The sequence below is a fragment of the Gossypium arboreum genome, chromosome 8 (assembly GCF_025698485.1).
Source record: "Gossypium arboreum isolate Shixiya-1 chromosome 8, ASM2569848v2, whole genome shotgun sequence".
NCBI classification, from domain to species: domain Eukaryota; kingdom Viridiplantae; phylum Streptophyta; class Magnoliopsida; order Malvales; family Malvaceae; genus Gossypium; species Gossypium arboreum.
Genome location: NC_069077.1, coordinates 122,540,810 through 122,565,339, shown reverse-complemented (window position 1 = coordinate 122,565,339; position 24,530 = coordinate 122,540,810). Strand labels below are relative to the sequence as shown.

The window sequence follows — 24,530 nt, the reverse complement described above, 5'->3', positions numbered from 1 at the left end:
ACCAAATTGTGTTTTCACCATAGCATAAAAAGACTGAAACACATTTTTAACTTCAGACTCATTTTTTAATAAAAACACCCAACAAAGTCGAGTATGATCGTCAATAAATATGACAAACCAACGTATCCCTGAAAAGGTCGAGACTCTTGAAGGTCCCCAAACATCACTATGAATTAACGAAAAAGGTTTGGAGGCTTTATATTTTTGAGGTGGAAAGAATGACCGATGATGTTTAGCCAATTCACAAAATTCACAATGATATGAAGGACTTTTATTTTTAAATAGATTAGGTAACAAATATCTTAAATAGTAAAAATTAGGATGTCCAAGCCTATAATGCCAAATCATAACCTTATCAGAAACAGAATTTAAACAAAAAGTAGTTGTTGGTTGACTTAGATGGTCGTCTTCAAGAAAGTAAATTCCACCAAATTCTTTAGCATTGTCAATTATCCTTCCCGAGACCATGTCCTGAAACTTACAAATAGAGGAGTCAAATATAACATGATAATTTGAGGACTGTGATAATTTACTGACCGATATGAGATTACAAGCTAGATTTGGCACATGTAAAACATTATGTAAAACCAAGGAAGACGAAATTTTAACAGTGCCTTTCCCGGCTATTGCCGAGAAAGACCCATCTGCTACTTTGATCTTTTTGTTTCTTGCACAAGGTGTGTAAGTTGAAAAAAGAAAATGACTACTAGTCATGTGATCACTAGCTCCAGAATCAACGATCCATGTGTTTGTTTTACAAGGCTTGACCTTTGAAAAAGTAAAAATCAAGACTGATTGGGCAAAAGAGGAAGAAGGATTATTGGATGAGTTAGGAATTGAAGAATTCATCCGAAATTGTGGTGATTGAAAAAACTTGTGTAAATGCTCTAATTGTTCCTTAGTGAATGGAGACCCTTCTAGAGAACTTTGGCCCTTATAATTTCCATTAGTTGTTTGGAAAGCTCTGTTATCCCCTGATTGTGAACCATGACCATTGCCACTCTTTTTCCTTTCATTTGTCGGTTTTTCATGGAGCTTCCAACACGTTTCTCGAGTGTGCCAATATTTTTGCAATGATCGCACTAAGGTTTTTTCTTATCTCTAGTAAAGGTTGTTTTAACCATGATGTTACTAGAGATTTTAACCTAGCTCTGATACCATGAAAGTTTTCAAGAGAGCTTTTAATAAAACTGTTCTATATTATTAATTGAAGAATTGAACTTAAATAGAAAAAAGAGTCCTAATCCTAATTGGAAAAATAGTTCTCTTATTCTAATAAACTACTAAAATATAAAAGAAAATAGTTCTCTTATTCTAATAAACTACTAAAAGATAAAATAAAATATTCCTAGAATATGAATAAAACTTATCTACCTAAATAAGATTTATCTACCTAAATAAATTTAAAATATATACATATTTAAACAATTTTTGGATATCGAACACACCTCCTTGCATTTGTTAAATAGAAAGAAGAATGTTCAATTGGGAGTTAGGAGTTTGTTTTATCTATGGTTCCCTGCTCTTGCATCCGGAATTTTTGGACTATTAAATCTATTGTGACAATTCAAGTAATTTTGCAAATTGTCCTATTATTGGTTCTAGCTTGCATGTTTTGTATTTGCTTGATTTGCTTGTGTCAATTACTCTGTAGTGAACATGAGTCTCAAATGTTCTGTTTCCTATTTTCCATAATGGTATACAAGTCATTATTTTGATGGTATTGTGGTTAAGGGAATTGATGTAGTCTATAACTCCAACTTGATGTGGAGATTTCAAGTTGTGTTGGTTGCCAAAAACAAGTTAGGAGGTAGCAATAATTGCACCTGTCTAATTGTTATTTACCAAGAATAATTTCTCTTATCATATTTACTGTTCGCACTTTGTGGCATGCGTGTAGGATAAGAAGCCACAAGCTACTAGGGACCGATGGGTGGGGAAAGTTAACTTTGTTGAGATACGCTCATTCTGGCATGTTTTTAGAAGCTTTGATCGAATGTGGAGCTTTTTCATTCTTTGCTTGCAGGTAAAACTTGACAATTTTGCAAATTATTTTATTTCTTCCTTTGAGAATTTTTTGGCCATGGTGTTGATATTGTCTGATTCGTGCAAGGTTATGATCATTGTTGCTTGGAATGGCAATGGTCAACCAAGTTCCATCTTTACAGGTGATGTGTTCAAGAAAGTACTGTCAGTCTTTATTACTGCTGCTATATTAAAGCTTGGCCAAGGTGAGTGAATCCGGTTAATCTTACGTTATTGTCTATCATTATAGTTTTAGTTGTTGGCAATACAAGTTTTCTTGATTAGGTGGAACAAACCTTTTAAATGGTAGAGAAGCCATTATTAAGATTAGAAAGAAAAGAAAGCATCCTGTTGCTTTCTGAATTCTGTGGTTACTCTGGTGAATTATCTTCAAGTCCTTAGCATGAAGCGATTTTCTTTTTAACTCTAAAACCTTGTTCCTAGATCTCATGCATGGGTGACAATAAATATTTGTAGTTAGGAAACATTTACTGAGCTGGCAGATTTGCTTCAAGTCGGTAACTTTTTCTGCATGCTGAATTGTAACTTCAAGTAGATCACAATTCTTGGTTGTATTAATGCAACTCCTCCTTGTTTATATATTGTAGATAACCTATTATTACTGTACGGACTGTTTCTGGCATTTGAAGTGGCTAACCTTATGTTATTTACATGCACATTGTTGGTTCACTCTTTCCATCTTTTTAATCATCACTAATAATATGACTGGTCTTGATCTGTTATATACTGTTGGTTAATGAAAGCCTCCAATTTAAGGCGCCAAATACTATTGGGGCTGTTTTGAAGTGCCAATTATTATCGAGCGTTTTTTATTATGTCTGGCGTTTTAACCTGCATGCTTGTGTATCAGTTAAATTGGAATTTTCTTGTTTTACTGTGGGTCTATGCATACATGTTTAAGGCTTATTTGCACAACCTTTCCATCTTATTGCATACCAGCTATGTTGAAATTTCTACTGATATTTATTTAATGTTTTGCAGCTGTCCTTGATGTAATCCTTAGTTGGAAAGCACAGCAGAGCATGTCATTTCATGTTAAGTTAAGATACATATTGAAAGTTGTTTCAGCAGCTGCATGGGTGATTGTTCTGCCCGTTACTTATGCTTATACTTCAGACAATCCTTCAGGAATTGCGCGAACAATCCAAAGCTGGTTTGGCAGTACCTCAAGTTCACCTTCCTTGTTCATTTTAGCTGTTGTGATTTACTTGTCACCAAATATGCTGGCTGCAATATTGTTTCTCTTTCCGTTTGTTCGTCGATTCCTTGAAAGTTCACACTACAAGATTGTGATGCTTATGATGTGGTGGTCACAGGTAGTGATAACTTCTCTTATATCATCATCTTCTCTCAAATTTGTTTCTTCTCTTGTTCACTTATTCCCTTGCTTGAATCTTTCAGCCTCGTCTCTATGTTGGTAGGGGAATGCATGAGAGCACATTTTCTCTCTTCAAGTAAGAGTTAAATGTTTGTAGGATCTACCAATTTACTTTTGTGGCAACTATTTGGGATATTTGATTTCTATTTGTATTTGAACTTTCAGGTATACAATGTTTTGGGTCCTACTTATCATCACTAAATTGGCATTCAGTTATTATATTGAGGTGTGCCCTCCATTCATTTCACTCTAAACTGCCACGAACAATCATACTTCTTTTCTTTTCTTTGCACTGATCATTAATCAATCAAAAGATTGGCACCAAAAGGCTGGCCATGATTAAGATTATTATGATCCTATGCTTAAGGCTACCTAGAATCACTTTCATTGGTGTTTCTCTTGTTTTAATTCTTAAAAAGATCTTTTGCATCTTCCTCCTTTGATTAGCATGTCAGGTTTGATGTGTTTTTAGAGACTGAATAATCCATCACTTCTTCCTTTTGGTGTTACAGATAAAACCTTTAGTTGGTCCCACAAAAGCTATTATGTCTGTTCGGATAAGGCATTTCCAATGGCATGAATTTTTCCCCCAAGGTATGACTCTTAAAAAATGTCAATCTATTATCTTTTCGACTTTTCGAGAACATGGAAGTTCATTTCTTGATTTCATTTATTGCAGCAAGGAACAACATAGGCGTTGTGATTGCTCTCTGGGCTCCAATCATTCTTGTATGCCATATCTCTTGATCATAATTAATCCATTTTTTTTTGTCATTACTTGGCTCTGATAGTTCAAGGTCTAATTTGCTGGTTTTTACTTTTCAAGGTCTATTTTATGGATACCCAGATTTGGTATGCAATATTCTCTACATTATTTGGAGGCATTTATGGTGCATTTCGACGCCTTGGAGAGGTAAGTTGAGCTCTACATAACTAGTTAATTATTACCATTGTTTTTCTATTACCTTTTCCTAGCGTGCTTATTTTTCAAAATTTTCCAATGAAAATGTCTTGGTTTTGCCAAGCATTTTCATGAAACAGGCACGATGGTGGTGGTCAACCATTTCTTTGCTCTATTCACTTGTTTTATGTAGATGATGTAGGACATATGGCCTCTTTCTATTTTGTAAACTTCACCTAATGAAACGTGGCAGTTTCTTTTTAAATATATCGAAAATCCTCTCATTCTCTGCTTCTTTATAATTATCATAGAATCTCTTTAGAATCTATATTAATTGTTTTTCCTTTCCAGTGTTTGTACATTTATATTATTTCTATATATATTTTTTTGAACTCCAGATTCGAACATTAGGAATGCTCCGGTCTCGTTTTGGATCATTGCCTGGTGCTTTTAATGACTGCTTAATTCCAGGGGATAAGAGCGAGAAAAAGAAAAAAGGATTTTGGCTTTTTTTCTCTCGCAGCTTTGGGCAGGTCAAATCTCTTTAATATTATATACTATAAACTTTTATCTCTCTGAGTTTTTGGCTGAAGAATCACAGAAATACACTTTCCATCTAATACTGTTCTATTTCTCAGCCACTGTCTAATAAAGAGAAAGAGGCTGCAAAATTCGCTCAGTTGTGGAACAAAATTATCAGTAGTTTTCGGGAGGAGGATCTTATAAGCAACAAGTATTTACACTCTGTGCTCCATGTTATATACGTGTTACATTCATCTTACTGTTTCTATGTATTGAGCTTGTTTTATTTTTAGGGAGATGAATCTGTTGCTTGTTCCCTATTGGGCAGATCGTGATTTAGATCAAATCCAGTGGCCACCTTTTTTGCTTGCTAGCAAGGTTTGCATCAAATTCTCTGGTGATCTTTAGAGTTGAGTATCTTGATTTTAGCTGTGGATTTTCATGTAGATCCCAATAGCGTTAGACATGGCCAAGGACAGTGATAGCAGGGATAGAGAGCTGCAAAAGCGGATTGAAGCTGATCCTTACATGTTTTGTGCAATTCGTGAATGTTATGCTTCATTCCGAAGCATTATTAGGTTTTTAGTTGAAGGGCAGCGTGAGAAAAGGCAAGCTTCTTTTTAACTTAGACTTTTAGCCAAATATTTAATTAATCTGCAATTTTCTCTTGTTGGTATTATTATTTTGTGAAACATATTGTTGCTTAATTTCATTTATATTGATCCTAATGTGTTTCCAGGGTTATAGATGACATATTTTTCAAAGTTGACAAACGAATAGTAGATGGTAGTCTAATTAAGACTTACAAAATGAGTGCCGTTCCTAGTCTCTGTGACCACATTGTGAAGTTGATAAAACTCTTGGTAATTTTTGAAAATTAATTTGGTTCAAGATGATTTCATACCTTTTGCATTTGGGTGTAATAGGAAGTTCCTATATAACCATGTTGATTTTTGCAGTTGGAAAATAAGCAAGATGAAAGGGGTCAAGTGGTACTTTGTTTCCAGGACATGCTGGAGATTGTGACAAAGGACATAATGGCAGAGGAAGAATTCTCTAGGTTTGGCATCTTCATGTGATTGTCTCCTCAAACACATGTATGTTCTAGTGCCATAACTTACTATTATTTTATTTTATTTCATCCTTTTTCCTCTCAAGCTTGGAACATGGAGGGTCTGGGCATGATGGGATGAATCCAGATCCACTTCATCAATTATTTGATACAAAAAAGTTAGATCAATTATTTGCTTCAACTGGAGCTATCAAATTTCCAACTCCTGTTTCAGAAGCATGGAGAGAAAAGGTGAGCTCTTTGTTGTGCTTTTCTGATTATTAAATGGTTTTATCCCATATTAGTGGAGTATTAGGTTCCTTGTGGTTTTGTATTAAAGTTGGGCTCCTGCGCCTCTTGCCAATTGGTTTTAGGTTGGATGTTGAACATGGTATTAGTGCCTTGCCCTACCCTATGTGATGTTGACGATCCTTGGTGAGGTTGTCCATGTGTTGGCCCTGTGAGCTACACGTGAGTGGGAGTGTTAGTGGTGTTAGCCCACATTAATTAAGTATTGCGTTCCTCTATGGCTATGACTTATATTAAAGTTCGGTCCCTTCACCTACTATCAATCAGTTTTAGGTTGGGTGCCTAATGTTACATTTTTTTTTTGTAGATCAACCGGCTCTATTTATTGCTTACCACAAAGGAATCTGCAATGGATGTACCCTCTAATATAGATGCTAGGAGGAGAATTTCTTTCTTCTCAAATTCTTTGTTTATGGACATGCCTGCTGCACCTAAAGTTCGCAATATGCTTTCTTTTTCGTAAGTTTTCTCCTAGATTCATTGGTTCATTCTAATACTATTGTTTACTCTTTCTTATACATCAAATTGGTTTTTAACTAAGAGCATATCATGTTGATTGGATAGGAAATTGGGAGAGCTTTCTTGTACTACTTTTTTATGCAATTATTGATATATAAATAGGATGTTATTGAAAGTTTTCAAGAGAGTTTTTGATAAAACTGTTCTATTATTATTAACTAAAGAACCGAACTTAAATAGAGAAAGAGTCGTAATCCTAATTGGGAAAATAGTTCCCTTATTCTAATAAACTACTAAAGATAAAATAAAAATATTCCTAGAATATGAATAAAATTTATTTACCTAAATAAGATTTATCTACCTAAATAAATTTAAATTATATACATATTTCAACACCCTCCCTCAAGTTGGTGCATATATATCAATCATGCCCAACTTGCTTACAAGAAAATCAAAGTTTGTCTTAGAGAGTCTTTTGGTGAGTATGTCAGCAATCTATTGTTTTGAAAGAACAAACGGCATGCACATTTGGCCTTCTTCAATCTTTTCCTTAATAAAGTTTCTATTAATCTCAACATGTTTAGTTCTATAATGTTAGACTGGGTTGTGAGCAATACTAATGGCAGCTTTGCTATCACAGTACAACTTCATTGGTGAAGTTATTGGTTTCCTCAGCTCTTCCATAATTCTTTTTAACCACACCATTTCACAAATTCCTTGAGCTATTGATCTAAACTCAGCCTCTGCACTACTTCTTGCTACAACACTTTGTTTTTTGCTTCGCCAAGTCACAAGGTTTCCCTAAACAAATGTACAGTATCCTAATGTAGATCTTCTATCTATTGTTGAGCCTGCCCAATCTGCATCTGTATAAGCTTCAATTTCTCTTTGTTTGGATTTTTTGAAGAATAAGTCATTTCCAGGTGAACTCTTTAAGTATCTTAGAATTCGAAACACTGCTTCTTCATGTTCCTCCATTGGGGAGTGCATAAATTGACTCACTAAGCTCACTGCAAAAACTATGTCCGGCCTTGTATGTGATAAGTAAATTAACTTACCAACTAATCTTTGGTACTACCCTTTATCAACTAATCGACCTTCTTTATTTTCGAATTTTACATTCGGATAAATTGGTGTGTCAGTTGGGCGCCAACCACTCATCCCAGGCTCTTTTGAAAGATCAATCACATATTTTTTCTGAGAGACCACAAGACCCTTCTTTGATTGAGCTACTTCCATTTCAAGAAAGTATTTCAAAGGGCCCAAGTCTTTGATCTCAAACTCCAATGCTTGATGCTCCTTTGAGACGCCTTATTTCATCCACATCATCTCCTATAAGAATGATATCATCGACGTAAACTATAATAACTGCTATTCCACCTTTTTGTGAATGTCAATAAAACATTGCGTGACCAGCTTGCCCTTGTGAGTAACCTTATTTTTAACAACTTGAGTGAACCGTTCAAACCAAGTTCGAGGAGACTGTTTTAGACCATACAAAGATTTCTTAAGTTTACATACTCAAGTTCCAAAATTTTCTTCAAAACCTGGAGGAGGATCCATGTAGACTTCTTCTTCAAGCTTCCCATTTAGGAAAGCATTCTTCACATCCAGCTGCTGTAAAGACAAATCAAGATTAACAGCAATTGAAAAAAGAACTCTAACGGAATTTAATTTGGCTACTGGAGCAAATGCTTCAAGATAATCTATCCCGTATGTTTGAGTGTACCCTTTAGCCACCAACCGAGCTTTGTATCTATCTAAAAATCCATCTGGTTTGAATTTGGCTGTGAACACCCATTTACAGCCCACTATTTTTTTCCCTACAGGTAATTTCATTGTTTCCTATGTACCTATTTTTTCAAGAGCGCGCATCTCCTCTAAAATAGCCTCCTTCCACTCAGGAACCTATAAAGCATCTTTCACATTTTTGTGTATTTTTACAGTATCGAGACACGAAACAAAGGTTAAGAATGTCGAAGACAAGGCTTTATAGGATACAAAGTTAGACATGAGATATTTGACAATATTTTTAACACATTTTCTTTTGGCAATTGGAATATCTAAATTAGAAAATTCATTGGCTGGATTATGAGCTTTACCTGAACTTTTAACAGGATCTTGCGGATTGGATTCTTGGTGATGAATCTGGTGGATTCCACTTCCTTGATTTCGATTTCTTATTGAGTAAACAATTAGCTCCTTTGCTTGTTTTTTATTCTCATGATCAGACTCTACACCTTCATACTCTTTTTCATTAACATTAACATCATTAATTTCTGTATTAATCATAAATTCGCCTTCCCTATTATTAGAATCCCTATGTTGTATATTTCTAATCTTTTATTTATCAATTATAGAATCTTCCTTAGTATAATTCCCTCCTTGAAGATTAGAATTAAAATAAGATTTTGTTTTAACAAATGTGACATCCATGGTAACAATAATCTTCCTATCAATTGGATCATAACATTTGTAACCCTTTTTATTAGAAGCATAGCCAACAAAGACACATTTTTTTTATCTAGGATCTAGTTTACCTTGGTTGTGAAGATGAACAAAAACACTACACCCAAAAACTCAGAGGGATAAATCTGTGATTAATTTAAAGTTAGGAAAGTTATATTTAAAGATATGAAAAGGAGTTCTATAATTTAGAGTTTTACTGGGCATTTTATTAATAAGATATGTAGTTGTTAACAAGGCTTCACCCCAAAGATAACGTGGTACCTGACTAGTGAAAATTAAAGCTCTAGTTACTTCCAAAAGATGTCGGTTTTTTCTTTTTGCAATCCCATTTTGTTGTGGTATATTTGTACAAGAACTTTGGTACACTATTCCATATTTGGTTAAGAAAACACCTAATTGGTAGCTAAAAAATTTCCCACCATTGTTAGTCCGAAATATTTTTATTTTCACACCAAATTGTGTTTTCACCATAGCATAAAAAGACTGAAACACATTTTTAACTTCAGACTTATCTTTTATTAAAAACATCCAACAAAGTGGAGTATGATCATCAATAAATATGACAAACCAACGTTTTCCTGAAAAAGTCGAGACTCTTGAAGGTCTCTAAGCATCACTATGAATTAACGAAAAAGGTTTGGAGGCTTTATATTTTTGAGGTGGAAAGAATGACCGATGATGTTTAGTCAATTCACAAAATTCACAATGATATGAAGAAAGACTTTTATTTTTAAATAGATTAGGTAACAAATATCTTAAATAGTAAAAATTAAGATGTCCAAGCCTATAATGCTAAATCATAACCTTATCAAAATCAGAAACAGAATTTAAATATAAAGTAGTTGTTGGTTGACTTAGATGGTCATCTTCAAGAAAGTAAATTCCACCAAATTCTTTAGCATTGCCAATCATCCTTCCCGAGTTGAAACTTACACATAGATGAGTCAAATATAACATGACAATTTGAGGACTGGGATAATTTACTGACCGATATGAGATTACAAGCTAGATCTGGCACAGGTAAAACATTATGTAAAACAAAGGAAGACGAAATTTTAACAGTGCCTTTCCCGGCTATTGCCGAGAAGGACCCATCTACTACTTTGATCTTTTTGTTTTCTGTGCAAGGTGTGTAAGTTGAAAAAAGAAAATGACTACTAGTCATGTGATCACTAGCTCCAGAATCAACGACCCACGTGTTTGTTTTTCAAGACTTGACACTGAAAAAAACAGAAAAATCAGTACTTGATTGGGCGAAAGATGAAGAAGGATTATTGGATAAGTTAGGAATAGAAGAATTTATCCCAAACTGTAGTGATTGAAAAAACTTGTATAGATGCTCTAATTGTTCCTTAGTGAATGGAGACCCTTCTAGAGAACTTTGGTCCTCATAATTTCCATTAGTTGCTTGGAAAGCTTTGCTATCCCCTAATTGTGAACCACGACCATTGCCACTCTTTTTCTTTCCATTTGTCGGTTTCCCATAGAGCTTCCAACACGTTTCTCGAGTGTGCTAATATTTTCTGCAGTGATCGCACTAAGGCTTTTTCCTTTTTTCACTATCATCATTATTTTTAATAGTTACAAGAGCAGAATTATCATCGTTAGCTTCAAACCCTGGCTTTAACATTACTTTTCTCTTTGTCTCCTCTCTTTTAGCCTCAGAAAAAATCTCACGAAGTTTTGGAAGCGGTATTTTTTCCTAGGATCCGAGATCCCACTTTATCAAATTCTTTATTTCTCCTTGTCTCACGAGATGATTTCTCTTTATTCAAATTCTTTTTTCATAGCTTTTATACCATTTCCGGGACACTCCCATTCATCATTATAACACTGATCCAATTATTGCCAAAGAGAAATTCATCTCGTTATAATAAAAAGTAACTTCTTTTTTCCCCTTGCCTAGCTTTCCAAAATTTTATTTTTAACTAAAAAATCTATGAAGCGTTTTCTAAATCTGAATAGGTGTCTTTTACAACGTCCCAAATATCTTTAGCAGTTGGGAGAAAATGAAAAGGTTTACTTATAGATGCTTCCATGGAATTAATAAGCCACGCAATTATCATAGAATTTTCTAACCTCCACTTGCTCATCTTTGGATCGCCCACCTGTGGTTGCTCAACTTCTCCATTTAAATGACCTAGCTTGCCGCGCCCATCAATTGCTAATTTTACGGGTGAGATGTCAGTTGAAAAGAAAGGTGAGACGCCTCTGTCCCTTGAGTCATTGCACTCTTGGTAGTTGTTTCAACAGCAGAACTTTCTTTCTCTGTTTTTGGATGTCTTATTTTTAGTGAAGGCTGTTTTAACCATGATGTTACTAGAGATTTAACCTAGCTCAGATGCCATGAAAGTTTTCAAGAGAGCTTTTGATAAAACTGTTCTATTATTATTAACTAAAGAACTGAACTTAAATAGAGAAAAGAGTCCTAATCCTAATTGGGAAAATAGTTTCCTTATTCTAATAAACTACTAAAACATAAAAGAAAATAGTTCCTTATTCTAATAAACTACTAAAAGATAAAATAAAAATATTCCTAAAATATGAATAAAACTTATCTACCTAAATAAATTTAAATTATATACATATTTCAACAGCTTATGTTGCAATAGAGCCATTTGTTTTGTTTGTTTTACAATAGAAATCTCCATTTTATTTGTATATGGGCAATTCTACCTGAAAGTTTTTAAGAGAGTACAATAAAATTGTTCTAATTTTATTAAGCAAAATAATGAATATAAACAGAGAAAAGTTTCATAACATAATTGGAAAAGTAATTTTCTTATTCTAGTAATCTACTAAAAGATAAGATAAAATATTCCTAAAAAATCTTAATTGCTTATTGCTTACAAGAAAATCAAAGCTTATCTTAAAAAGCCATTTGGTGAGTACGTCAGCAAATCTGTTGTTTTGAAGGAACAAATGGCATCTTGGCCTTCTTCAATCTTCTCCTTAATAAAGTGTATATCAATCTCAACATGTTTAGTTCTGTCATGTTGGACTAGTTTGTGAGCAATGTTAATGGTAACTTTGCTATTACAATACAACTTCATTGGTGAAGTTATTGGTTTCCTCAGCTCTTCCATAATTCTTTTTAACCACATCATTTCACAAATTCCTTATGCCATTAATTTAAGCTCAACCTCTACATTACTTCTTGCTACAATACTTTATTTTTTACTTTATCAAGTCACAAAGTTTCCCCAAACAAATGTACAATACCTCATGTAGATCTTTTATCTGTTATTGAGCTTGCCCAGTCAGCATCTGTATAAGGCCTTACTAGATGAACTTTTTAAGTGCATAAATTAACTCACTAAGCTTATTGCAAAAGCTATGTCTAGCCTTGTTAAGTAAATTAACTTACCAACTAGTCTTTGGTACTGCCCTTTATCAACTGGTTTTTTCTTTTTTGTTTTCGAATTTTACATTTGGATCAATTGGTGTGTCAGTTGGGCGGAAACCACTCATTTCAGTCTCCTTTAAAAGATCAATCCCATTTTTTTCTGAGAGACCACAAGACCTTTTTGTGATTGAGCAACTTTCATCCCAAGGAAGTATCTTACAGAACCCAAGTCTTTTATCTCAAACTCCAATGCTCGATGCTCTTTAAGATGCCTTATTTCATCCACATCATTTCCTGTAAGAATGATATCATCGACATAAACTATAATAACTATTATTCTACCTTTTTGTGAGGGTTAGTAGAACATTGTGTGATCAACTTGCCCTTGTGAGTAACATTGTTTTTTAATAGCCTGAATGAACCGTTCGAACCAAGCTCGAGGAGATTGCTTTAGACCATACAAAGATTTCTTGAGCTTACATACTTGAGTTCTAATTTTTTTTCAAAACGTAGAGGAGGACACATATAAACTTCTTTTTCAAGTTTCCCATTTAGGAAAGCAATCTTCACATCTATCTGTTGTAAAGGCCAATTAAGATTAACAACAATGGATAAAAGAACTCTAACAATATTTAACTTAGCCACTAGAGCAAACGTCTCAAGATAGTCTATCCCGTATGTTTGAGAGTACCTTTTAGCTAGTAGCCGAGTTTTGTATTTGTCTAAAGATCCATCCGGTTTGAATTTAGTTGTGAACACCCATTTACAGCCCGCTGTTTTTTCCAACAGGTAATTCCACCGTTTCCTATGTACCTGTTTTTTCAAGAGCACGCATTTTTTCTAAAATAGCCTCTTTCCATTCAAGAACCTGTGAAGTATCTTTCAACATTTTTGGGTATTTTCACAGTATTGAGACACGAAATAGAGGTTGAGAATGTCGAAGACAAGGCTTTATAGGACATAAATTTAGATACAAGATATTTGACAATATTTCTAACACCTTTTTTTTAGCAATTGGAATATTTAGGTCAAAAATTCATTGGGTAGATTACGAGATTTATTTGGACTTTTGACAAGATCTTACGGGTTAGATTCTTGGTAATGAATCTGGTGGATTCCACTTTCTTGATTTCGGTTTCTTCTTGAGTAAACCAACAACTCCTTTGTTTGTTCTCTATTCTCATAATCAGACTCTACACATTCATGCTCCATTTTATTATCAACATTAATATCATTGAAGTCCTTTTTATTAACAACATTAACATTATTAATCCCTGCGTTAATCATAATTTTTCCTTCCCCATTATTATAATTCTTATGTTGTATATTCTTAATATTTTCTTGATCAATTATTGAATCTTCCTTGCTATAATTCCCTCCCTGAAAATTAGAATCAAAGTATGATTGAATTTCAACAAATGTGACAACCATGGTAACAATAGTCTTCTTATCAATGGGATCATAACATTTGTAACCCTTTTTATTAGAAGCACACCTAATAAAGACATTTTTTTGCTTTAGGATCTAGTTTACCTTGATTTTGAAGATGAACAAAAATACCTTGGACGCATTTTTAAATAGTCCCCTGCAATGCCTGCTTATCTTGCATGTGCTTTCGGAGCTCCCCACTCATTCAATCACTTGCTTGTGATTACAGCCATTCCCCGAAAAGGGAATTGTCCGCTCCCGTTAATGGGAAAAACCGAACATCGTTAGGTCTCGAATTCTGCGAACCATCGGATCTCTACCAAGATCTCCATTACGTAGTATGAGATATTGATCTGACCCAAAAACATGAAGAGGTAAATCTGTGATCAATTTAAAGTTAGGAAAGCTATCTTTAAAAAGGTTGAAAGAAGTTATATAGTTTAGTGTTTTATTGGATATTCTATTAATAAGATATGTAGCTATTAAGGCCTTTCCCCAAAGATAACGTGTTACTTGACTAGTGAACATCAAGACTCTAGTTACTTCCAAAAGATGACGATTTTTTCTTTTCGCAATCCCATTCTGTTTTGGTGTATTTGTACGCTTTGGTGGACTATTCCATGTTTGGTTAAGAATGCACCTAATTGGTCACTAAAAAATTCCCCACCATTGTCAATTTGAAATATTTTTATTTTCACACCGAATTGTTGTTTTCACCATAGTATAAAAAAACTAAAATACATTTTTAACTTCAGACTTATTTTTTAATAAAAACACCCAACAAATACGAGTATGATCATTAATAAATGTGACAAACCAACGTTTTCCTAAAAATGTTGACTCTCGAATATCCTCAAACATCACTATGAATTAACGAAAAAAGTTTGGAAGCTTTATATTTTTGAGCTGGAAAAAATAACCGATGTTTAGCCAATTCACAAAATTTACAATGATATGAAGGATTTTTATTTTTTAACAGATCAAGTAACAAATGCCTTAAATAGTAAAAGTTAGGATGTCCAAGCCTATAATACCAAATCATAACGTTATCAAAACCAGAAATATAGTTCAAACATAGAGTAGTTCCTGGTTGACTTAGATGGTCGTCATCAAGAAAGTAAATTCCACCAGATTCTTTAGCACTGCCAAATAATCCTCTCTGAGACCATGTCCTAAAATTTACACATAGAGAAGTCAAATTAACATGAAAATTCGATGACGGGGATAATTTACTGATAGATATGAGATTACAAGTTAGATTTGTTAGATTTGACATATGTAAAACATCATGTAAAATCAAGGAAGGAGAAATTTAATAGTGCCTTTCTCGGCTATTGCCGAGAAGACCCATATGCTACTTTGACCTTTTTGTTTCATGCACAAGGTGTGTAAGTTGAGAAAAGGAAATGACTACTAGTCAATCAACGATCCAGTTGTTCCGATTTTTATCTCTGTTTGGTTATTGGATCTATTATCTCCAGTGAAGGCTGTTTTGGCCAAGATATTACTGGAGATTTAACCTAGCTTAGATGCCAAAGTTTTTAAGAGAGTACAATAAAACTGTTCTAATTTTGTTAAGCAAAAAATTAAATATAAATAGAGAAAAGTATCATAACATAACTGGGAAAGTAATTCCCTTATTCTATTAAACTACTAAAAGATAAAATAAAATATTCGTAAATAACTTTTAAAAAATCTGCTTCAACACATATTTCAACACTACGTATGGAAATAAGTAAATTGGTTCACTTCAGAAAAGAAGAGAAGATTTTTCTATGTTTCTTGATTTTTTTCGTAAATAGGAGTAGATTAGACAATTGGGCATGCCAGCTATCATCTACAACATTGATCAATGCCTTGCAAATGTGTTGTTCTAACCTTTGAGTTAAACTGGCTCAATTTTCAGCAAAATGTTAGGATATTCATATTAATATAATTGCCATTTATTTTGGTTATTCATAGTTAGCATGAACTACCTAATAAGTTAAATATTTAAAATTACTATTTATAAACCCTAAGTTTTGCCCTACCTATCTGTCTATTACTCTTCCATGGAATGGAAGGTCTTTTGATGTATGTTTTTCCTTTTATTTTCTCCCATTTCCGTTTTATTTTCCCTATTCTTGTTTTGTTGCTATTGTTTACACCAGCTGTTCTATAATAACACAATAGAAAGATCAATAGAATAACGAAGTAAAACTCCTCCTATTTTTACTATTCTTGTTTTGTTGTTATTATTTACACCAACTGTTCTATAATAAAACAATAGACAGATCAATAGAATAATGAAGTAAAACTCTTTGTGGTTTTACTTTCATAATTTCTGTCTTTTGCCTCTTTTAGAGTTGGCTTTGCATAAAAAAGTGTTGTTATGGGCGTAAGGCGCAAAAAGAAGTGCTAGCCTGAGTGAAGAAAAAGCACAATAAGTTTATGTGTGCGTTTTTCTATGTTGATATAATATAGCATAAGACATTAGTAAACTCTGAACTGTGATCTACAAAACATGCAACTTTTTTATTGGTCAATGTACATGATTTCTTGTGGTCCATGTTTGCTGTTGAATACTCAAATATTAAGAAGCAGAGAGTTTAATACTATCCTTTTCTTACTAGTAAAGATATATTTGATGAAAAAAGTGAAAAATAAAAGAAATTAAAAAGGCCTCAATGACATGGGCTTTTTATGCCTATTTCCTTATCAAAGAAAGTGCCTAGGAGCACCTGGCATGCACTTGATTAAATGGGCCTTGCCCGAAAGGGTTTGAGGCACTTTTGTTGTCTGTTGCTGAAGCGCAATGCTGGCATAGGCATGTCTAAGGCACACGACTTGACTAAACTGCATCAAATAATGTAATTGAATTAAAAATAAACAACTTGACATATTGTAATTTATAAAATTTGAGAACAACCTAATCGATTCCATTCCTGTCTTAAATAATGTAATTGCATGAAAAATTAAATAACTTAACAAAATGAAATGTATAAAGTTTAAGAATAAATTAATTTACTTAATTATTAATATTCATTTTGGCCATGCTTATCAAGTAGGTTAAAATTGTTTTCCTTTGCAATTGAGTTGACCTTCATAAATTGCTGTAGTTATAATTGTTGAACCGCTGGTTAAGTACCTGAAATGAGTTACTCTTCCCTATTTATCTGGTAAAATTTTATACTTATCATTATATCAATCTATTGAATTGTTAAACCTCTGTTTGTTTGTTTGTTTTTTTTTTTTTTTTTTTTTTTGGTAGTGTTTTAACTCCTTACTACACAGAAGAAGTTCTCTTCTCCTTGCAAGAATTGGAAGAGCCAAATGAAGATGGTGTTTCCATTCTGTTTTACTTGCAGAAAATCTTTCCAGGTTTACACTCACTTGTATGCCACAAAAGTTAAATCTTTGCATTGTTTTTAAGTTGTGGCTGATTGCCATTAATAATTTCCAGATGAATGGAATAACTTTCTTGAAAGGGTGGAACGAAACAATGAAGAAGAACTTAAAGAATCTCCTGAATTAGAAGAAAAACTTCGTCTCTGGGCATCATATAGGGGGCAAACTTTAACAAGAACTGGTCCTCTCTCTCTCTCTATATATATGTGTGTGTTTGTCTGTGCCTGCTTGTTCTGGCACCTATGGCTGTGTTTGGATTTGTTTCCATTTTTCTTGACTAATAGATCACTATAAATGGCAGTTAGAGGTATGATGTACTATCGAGAAGCATTGGAGCTTCAGGCTTTCCTTGATATGGCCAGACATGAAGGTATATGTTTCTGTTTCCTGTAAACTTCCAGTATAATTGATTGTACGCTGCTAATCACTAATTAGTTGTACATATTGATCGCAAATTTATCTACTTGTATGGATTATTACTGATATGAGATTTGTTCAATCTTACATTGTTTTAATTTCTACCTGCTTAGATTTGATGGAAGGCTATAAGGCCATAGAACTAAATACAGAGGATAGTAAAGAGAACAGATCACTGAAGGCACAGTGTGAAGCTGTAGCTGATATGAAATTTATGTATGTGGTGTCTTGCCAACAATATGGCATTCAGAAGCGATCTGGTAGTGAGCGTGCACAGGACATTCTGAGGCTTATGACAAAGTGAGCATGCTAACTTCCATTAGTAGTAATTGAAGATTTCAGTTGCTAAACAAGTGTACATATTTTTCAGTAAGTTGAATTTATTGGCAGATACCCATCACTCCGTGTAGCATATATTGATGAGATTGAACAACGTAGTGAGGATAGGTCGAAGAAGCTTAATGGCAAGGTTAATTATTTCTCAGTTCTGGTGAGGGCTGTGCCAAAGTCCTTTGATTCTTCAGAGCAAAATCTAGACCAGGTAATGCAAAACCATGGTTTCAATATCACATGTTGTTGTTGTTTGTGTTTCCTGGGGATTATTTAAGAACAGTTGAACTGTTCAGGGCTTTCTTAGTACTTTAGCATATTTTAACATATGGCCATACATGTAGAAGTTAAGAAGCCGTTTCAACATTTTGTTAATAGGCCCTCTTTGACGGATCTGTAAGAAGATCAATGACCATACCAGAAAGAAATACAATATTGGCATTTAAACTGCATCTTGCCTGATGTTTCTTTGGTTTATCAAACATTGGTTAGATAACAGAGAGGTATCATCTAATAATATGCCTTCTCTTCTAGTGGCAGCTTTGAAAGATTGGATTTGTTGCTTCTGGTATGCATTTTGTTCTTGAACTTTCATCTTGGTATTCGAAAATTCTAAATTCAGTGCATGAAATCACTTGATTGTTCAAAGTACGCTGTTTTGAATATTCACTTTCAATTTGGATATCTATCACTTTTTCAGCATCCTAAAGTTTTTCATTTTTTAATTATCTTTTCATTGTGATCATTTTCATAACAGGAAATTTATCGGATAAAGCTTCCAGGACCTGCTATCTTGGGTGAAGGAAAACCAGAAAACCAAAACCATGCTATCATCTTCACACGAGGAGAAGGGTTGCAGACAATAGACATGAACCAGGTTGCTAGTTGTGTTTTTAGTAAACATCATTGTTCATGATGTTGCCTTCTATTATTTAATTGCTCATTCTCGTAGGATAAAAATACCTTTCATTTCTTTGAATGCACTGCAAAGGATAATTGCCTTTTTATCTTTTTTTAATGAATCACATAGGATAATTACATGGAAGAGGCCTTGAAAATGAGGAACTTGTTGCAAGAATTCCTCAAGAAGCATGATGGTGTGAGATACCCTACAATACTTGGGCTCAGAGAGCACATATTTACTGGAAGGTATACTGGCAGTTTGTTTTCTCTAAGTTATAAACTATTTCTTTTTTATAGGTTGTTGATACTCTGCTGTTTGGTGCAGTGTTTCTTCTCTTGCGTGGTTTATGTCAAATCAGGAGACCAGTTTTGTTACTATTGGTCAGCGACTGTTAGCCAACCCTCTAAAGTAAGCTATTGTGTTAGACCATTTTTCAGAGTTATAATTCTTTTATATTTCTTCAGTGGGGTGGTTGTTGGGATTTTAATCTCTTATTAAAAAAAATAAGTGTCTATGAATTCTTAGATCTGCTTGTTCCTTATTCATACATGATCAATTTACTTTCCCCTCTCTTATAGAAGAAAACTAAGGAGGACTTTTTTGAGCTATTGTGATTAGTTTTTTAAGTTTGACATCAGACAAGGTGTTAGAGCCCATGTTGTTTGTTGTTCTCTCTATTTCGTGATTTGTTGTTTCACTTTTTATTCTTTTTATATTCATGTCCACATTGTAGGCCTTAATTTTCATGTCAGTGGTGTTGAGCCTAGAGAGATTTTGTTAAATGGTATTTCCAAAATATGATCGAGTTTAGGAGTTGGTGTTTATTGGACACGAAGTGTTAAAATGGCCATATCCAACATTGATTGAATTTGAGAGTTTGTTGTTTGGGATATTTTATTTATTAGTTGGTTTTGGAATTGATGTTAACAATAAACATGAGAACAATCCTAAATAGATTTCTTTTAGGGTTTGCTTAAATGGATTTTGTGAAGCATCCTACCTAAAAACAATTGGTAATAGGTGGTGAGTCCGACTCTAATATTAGTTGGTTTTGGAATTGATGTTAACAAAAAACATGAGAACAATCCTAAGTAGATTTCTTTTAGGGTTTGCTTAAATGGATTTTGTGAAGCATCCTACCTAAAGCCAATTGGTAATAGGTGGTGAGTCCAACACTAATATAAGGCCACAAGAAGCCTAATAATTTGGGGATAACACCACTTAATGCTCCCCTTCATGTGTAACTCAACGGTCTACATGTGAACAACTTCACATGGGTTAGGCAGAACACACTTGGGACTCTGATACTATGTTAATTATAAACCTAAAATCAATTGGTTATAGATAGAGTAGATGTGGGGATAACACCACTTAACAAATCCTAATTCTAGAGCTTAAACTGCATACCCTAATAGTTAACATGTCATTTGTAATTATCATTGTTAATTCTTATCTAAAATTTGTGCATTCCTTTTGGCAAAACCTTGAAATTGATCAAAGTTTTGGGAGCCTATTTTTGCATATGATTAAATCTTGATTAGATTTGAACTAAGTTATGGACAATGGGAAAATCTATACTTAATAGATGTGGGATAACACCACTTAATACATTCTAAATCTGGAGCTCATCAACTTCATGTTTATCTACTGTCAAATTATTATATATATTGGACAACTCATCCCACTTATTGTTTCTCTACTCTCAAATTAGATGTCATAAAATACCATCAAATTTTTTTGTCATACTAATGGATCTTCCCCGTCCATGCTACTATGGTACTGTGGGTTTTACTCCTAGCAAACAAAAAATGTTCTTTCATTCCTTTATCTCTGGCTCTTACATTTTTTGTACATTCTGTTAACCAATGCTAGATCACTTATGTGTTTGCTGTTTGTATAGGGTTCGATTCCATTATGGCCATCCAGATGTATTTGATAGGCTCTTTCACCTCACAAGAGGAGGTGTCAGTAAAGCATCCAAAGTCATTAATTTGAGTGAAGATATTTTTGCTGGTAGGAAGGCCTTGATTATTTTTAACCGGGTTTTGATTTTTTGCCTGACTTTGATTTGTAACTTCTGTGATTTGATTGTGATTACAGGCTTCAATTCTACACTTCGTGAAGGCAATGTGACTCATCATGAATATATACAAGTTGGGAAGGGAAGGGATGTGGGTCTAAATCAGATATCTATGTTTGAAGCCAAAATAGCTAATGGCAATGGTGAGCAGACATTGAGTCGAGATATATACCGGCTGGGACATCGTTTTGACTTTTTCAGAATGCTGTCTTGTTATTTCACGACAGTTGGTTTTTATTTCAGTACTCTGGTAATCCCGCAAACTTTCCCCCTTTAACTATAGCTTTAAAATGTCATACAGACCAAACATCATTCTGTGTTCTTTGGCAGGTAACAGTGCTTACCGTCTATGTGTTCCTTTATGGGCGCCTCTATCTTGTACTCAGTGGCCTTGAACAAGGATTGAGAGAGGAACCAGCAATTCGTGATAATAAGCCTCTTCAAGTGGCTCTTGCTTCTCAATCTTTTGTTCAAATTGGATTTTTGATGGCACTACCCATGTTGATGGAAATTGGCTTGGAAAGGGGTTTCCAAACTGCATTGAGTGAATTTATATTAATGCAATTGCAACTGGCACCAGTATTTTTCACATTTTCTCTTGGAACAAAAACCCACTATTATGGAAGGACATTGCTTCATGGAGGTGCTAAGTACAGGCCTACAGGCCGAGGGTTTGTGGTGTTCCATGCAAAGTTTGCTGAAAACTACCGGCTTTATTCACGTAGCCATTTTGTTAAGGGTATTGAGATGATGATCTTGCTTATCGTGTACCAAATCTGTGGTCATACTTACAGAAGTACAGTTGCTTATGTATTGATCACTGCATCCTTGTGGTTTATGGTGGGCACATGGCTTTTTGCTCCCTTCCTATTCAATCCTTCTGGTTTTGAGTGGCAGAAGATTGTTGATGATTGGACTGATTGGAATAAGTGGATAAACAACCGAGGTGGTATAGGTGTACCTTCAGAAAAAAGTTGGGAATCGTGGTGGGAAGAGGAGCAAGAGCATCTTCAATATTCTGGCAAGCGTGGTATTATTGCTGAGTTATTGTTAGCTTTACGTTTCTTTATCTACCAGTATGGGCTTGTCTATCACTTGCATGTTACAAGGGGAACCAAAAGTTTTTTGGTAGGTTCCTCTCTATTTCCATGGCCATTTTTCCCTTGATTTTCATCCTGAAAAATTTACACTGGGTATTTTCATTCTTTTGTCACAGGTTTATGGTGCATCATGGCTTGTGATTGTTCTAATATTGTTTGTAATGAAGGTAGGTGACTAGTTAATAATTCCTTATAGTTTTCCTGAAGTTATTAGTCTATGCATAAGTTGTCATCAGGCATTTATTTGGAATTGAACTGTATATCTTAATGATTTTATACTTTTTCATAGACTGTATCTGTTGGAAGGCGAAAGTTCAGTGCAAGCTATCAGCTTGTTTTCCGGCTTATCAAGGGATTAATTTTCTTGACATTTGTGTCCATTCTGGTTATTTTGGTAACACTTGCTCATATGACAATTCAAGACATTATAGTGTGTATTTTTATCTTCATGCCTACGGGTTGGGGAATGCTTCTGGTAAGCTTGTCTCCTCTGTCTCTCTTACAGTTTTACAATCATATGGCAATGGTTAACTTGCATAGTTCTCTTTAGCTGTCGAATGCATATTTTATATATTGAAGCTCAAAAGATAAGCTTCCACTATTATGCACTGCTGATTTCTCAAAACATTTTGCCTTCTGAATTATAAATGCTTGTGGTTTGCTGATCTGGTATGTGTTGCTTTGTTTTTCAAGATTCCATAGTGATCTGCTGCACCTAAATGGTTCTTCAAAGCTATATTGTGGTTTGCACCTAGAATTATTGTGCTTTTAAATGGTAAAGGCAGTCAGTCATAGTGCACCAGGTGCACATTTCTTTTCTCAGTCATAGTGCACCAGGTGCACATTTCTTTTCTCAGTCATAGTGCACCAGTTGCACATTTCTTGTCTCTTGGCATTCATTTTATAAAAGTCAACAAATTGATGAATGCTTGTAGAGACTAACAGGAGTTGGCAATCTAATCATTTGTGGTAATTTTACTTCATAATGGATGTTGATGCTGTTTTCATATCTGTCATCAGATTGCTCAAGCTTTGAGGCCTGTTGTAAAGAAAGCTGGTTTTTGGGGATCAGTTCGAACACTTGCTCGTGGATATGAGATTGTAATGGGCTTGCTTCTTTTCACTCCAGTTGCATTCCTTGCCTGGTTTCCATTTGTCTCTGAGTTCCAGACTCGAATGCTTTTCAACCAAGCATTCAGCAGAGGTCTGCAGATTTCTCGAATTCTAGGTGGACACCGTAAAGATCGTGCTTCTCGTCACAAGGAGTAATATACTAAGTGGCTGCAGGTTGTAATTATATTGTTGTCGATCCCTCACTTGAATTCAATCTTGAAAATCTTGTCAATTGTTGTAATTATATTGTGGTTATTGATGCAAGGGGCTTGGCAATTTTGGCATTTTGAATGGAACAGTCTTATGATATGGGTGCCAATGTATTATTCTGCATACCTATTACTTTTGTCGGCTAAACACTGCTGGGAAATGGGAATGGATGTTATGAATTACTTTCTAAGGGCAGAGTCTTAGGCAATTCAATTTCCTTGCACCCTGCATTAACAACTAATGTGGAGATTGATTTTGTCATACGTTACTCGTCTGATAATAGTAGTTGATTAATATTTTGATTTGTTAGTGATATTTGCATACGTACAAGTCTATATAGAGCAACTATGGGACGAGTAAAACCTGATGCATTGATAAAAGAATAGGAAAAAGATTTTATTGTCTGTAAATTATTATTATTTTCATTATTATTGTTTTTTTTTTCAAGTGCTTGAATGCAGAATGAACACGAAATAAATCGGCTGCCCTATTTTGTATGAACTGCCTGAATGAACTAATTGAAATAATAGAGATCATTCTACTCAAGTTTTGAGACGTAGATAGCCGTTAAATACATCGATGATTTTCAAGGGTTGTAGTCGAGTGACAAATGAAAAACGGTTATACTAAAAGCATAAAAAATTTTAAATTAGATGATTAAAGTGATCTTTGGCAAGATTTTCTTTTTTTGGCAGGATAGTATTGTGGAGGATTATATAATATTAGTGGGATTTCTCATACTTGAAAAAATGTCTTATTTTGGGAGTGGTGCCTAGAGTTGTTTTGAGGCATGTGTAAATTATGTGCAATATAACTAATTTCTTTATTTTTCGGTTTTGTGCAACTTTGAATTAATGAGAGGTCATATGTAGCAATTGGTTGGAGAATCAAATGGTTTATTAATGATTGCTTTCGAAGTGGCAAGCATTGATTGATAACTAAATTCCTGTGTTTTTAAGCTTTTATCAAATGCTTCACTTTAAAATAACATTGTTGATTATGAAAACAACTGTTAACCGTTTTAAAATGATTTTCTATTGCGTAGGAGTAGGTTGGATTTATTGTTGGAAGAAATATTAT

General features: G+C 34.1%; 1 protein-coding gene across 3 annotated transcripts in view; it reads left to right on the top strand.

The window, feature by feature from the left end:
* The window catches only part of LOC108466813 (callose synthase 3-like), a 41,138-nt gene extending 17,379 nt beyond the window's left edge, over positions 1–23,759 (top strand). For 2 of the 3 annotated variants that reach the window (XM_053031392.1, XM_053031391.1), the window contains 30 exons: positions 1,901–2,026; positions 2,114–2,231; positions 3,028–3,362; positions 3,448–3,500; positions 3,590–3,650; positions 3,937–4,018; positions 4,104–4,153; positions 4,251–4,337; positions 4,724–4,858; positions 4,964–5,058; positions 5,141–5,225; positions 5,295–5,455; positions 5,587–5,710; positions 5,807–5,907; positions 6,006–6,150; positions 6,515–6,666; positions 17,160–17,269; positions 17,352–17,477; positions 17,598–17,666; positions 17,827–18,013; positions 18,104–18,254; positions 18,801–18,920; positions 19,074–19,192; positions 19,272–19,355; positions 20,848–20,960; positions 21,048–21,277; positions 21,358–22,155; positions 22,244–22,294; positions 22,417–22,602; positions 23,148–23,759. In XM_053031392.1, the coding sequence (XP_052887352.1) occupies positions 1,901–2,026; positions 2,114–2,231; positions 3,028–3,362; positions 3,448–3,500; positions 3,590–3,650; positions 3,937–4,018; positions 4,104–4,153; positions 4,251–4,337; positions 4,724–4,858; positions 4,964–5,058; positions 5,141–5,225; positions 5,295–5,455; positions 5,587–5,710; positions 5,807–5,907; positions 6,006–6,150; positions 6,515–6,666; positions 17,160–17,269; positions 17,352–17,477; positions 17,598–17,666; positions 17,827–18,013; positions 18,104–18,254; positions 18,801–18,920; positions 19,074–19,192; positions 19,272–19,355; positions 20,848–20,960; positions 21,048–21,277; positions 21,358–22,155; positions 22,244–22,294; positions 22,417–22,602; positions 23,148–23,396 (4,503 nt within the window). In that variant the 3' untranslated portion in view covers positions 23,397–23,759. The remainder of the gene's footprint in view (positions 1–1,900; positions 2,027–2,113; positions 2,232–3,027; positions 3,363–3,447; positions 3,501–3,589; positions 3,651–3,936; positions 4,019–4,103; positions 4,154–4,250; positions 4,338–4,723; positions 4,859–4,963; positions 5,059–5,140; positions 5,226–5,294; positions 5,456–5,586; positions 5,711–5,806; positions 5,908–6,005; positions 6,151–6,514; positions 6,667–17,159; positions 17,270–17,351; positions 17,478–17,597; positions 17,667–17,826; positions 18,014–18,103; positions 18,255–18,800; positions 18,921–19,073; positions 19,193–19,271; positions 19,356–20,847; positions 20,961–21,047; positions 21,278–21,357; positions 22,156–22,243; positions 22,295–22,416; positions 22,603–23,147) is intronic. The other variant, XM_053031393.1, reaches the window with a different exon arrangement.
* The last annotated feature ends 771 nt before the right edge of the window (positions 23,760–24,530 follow it).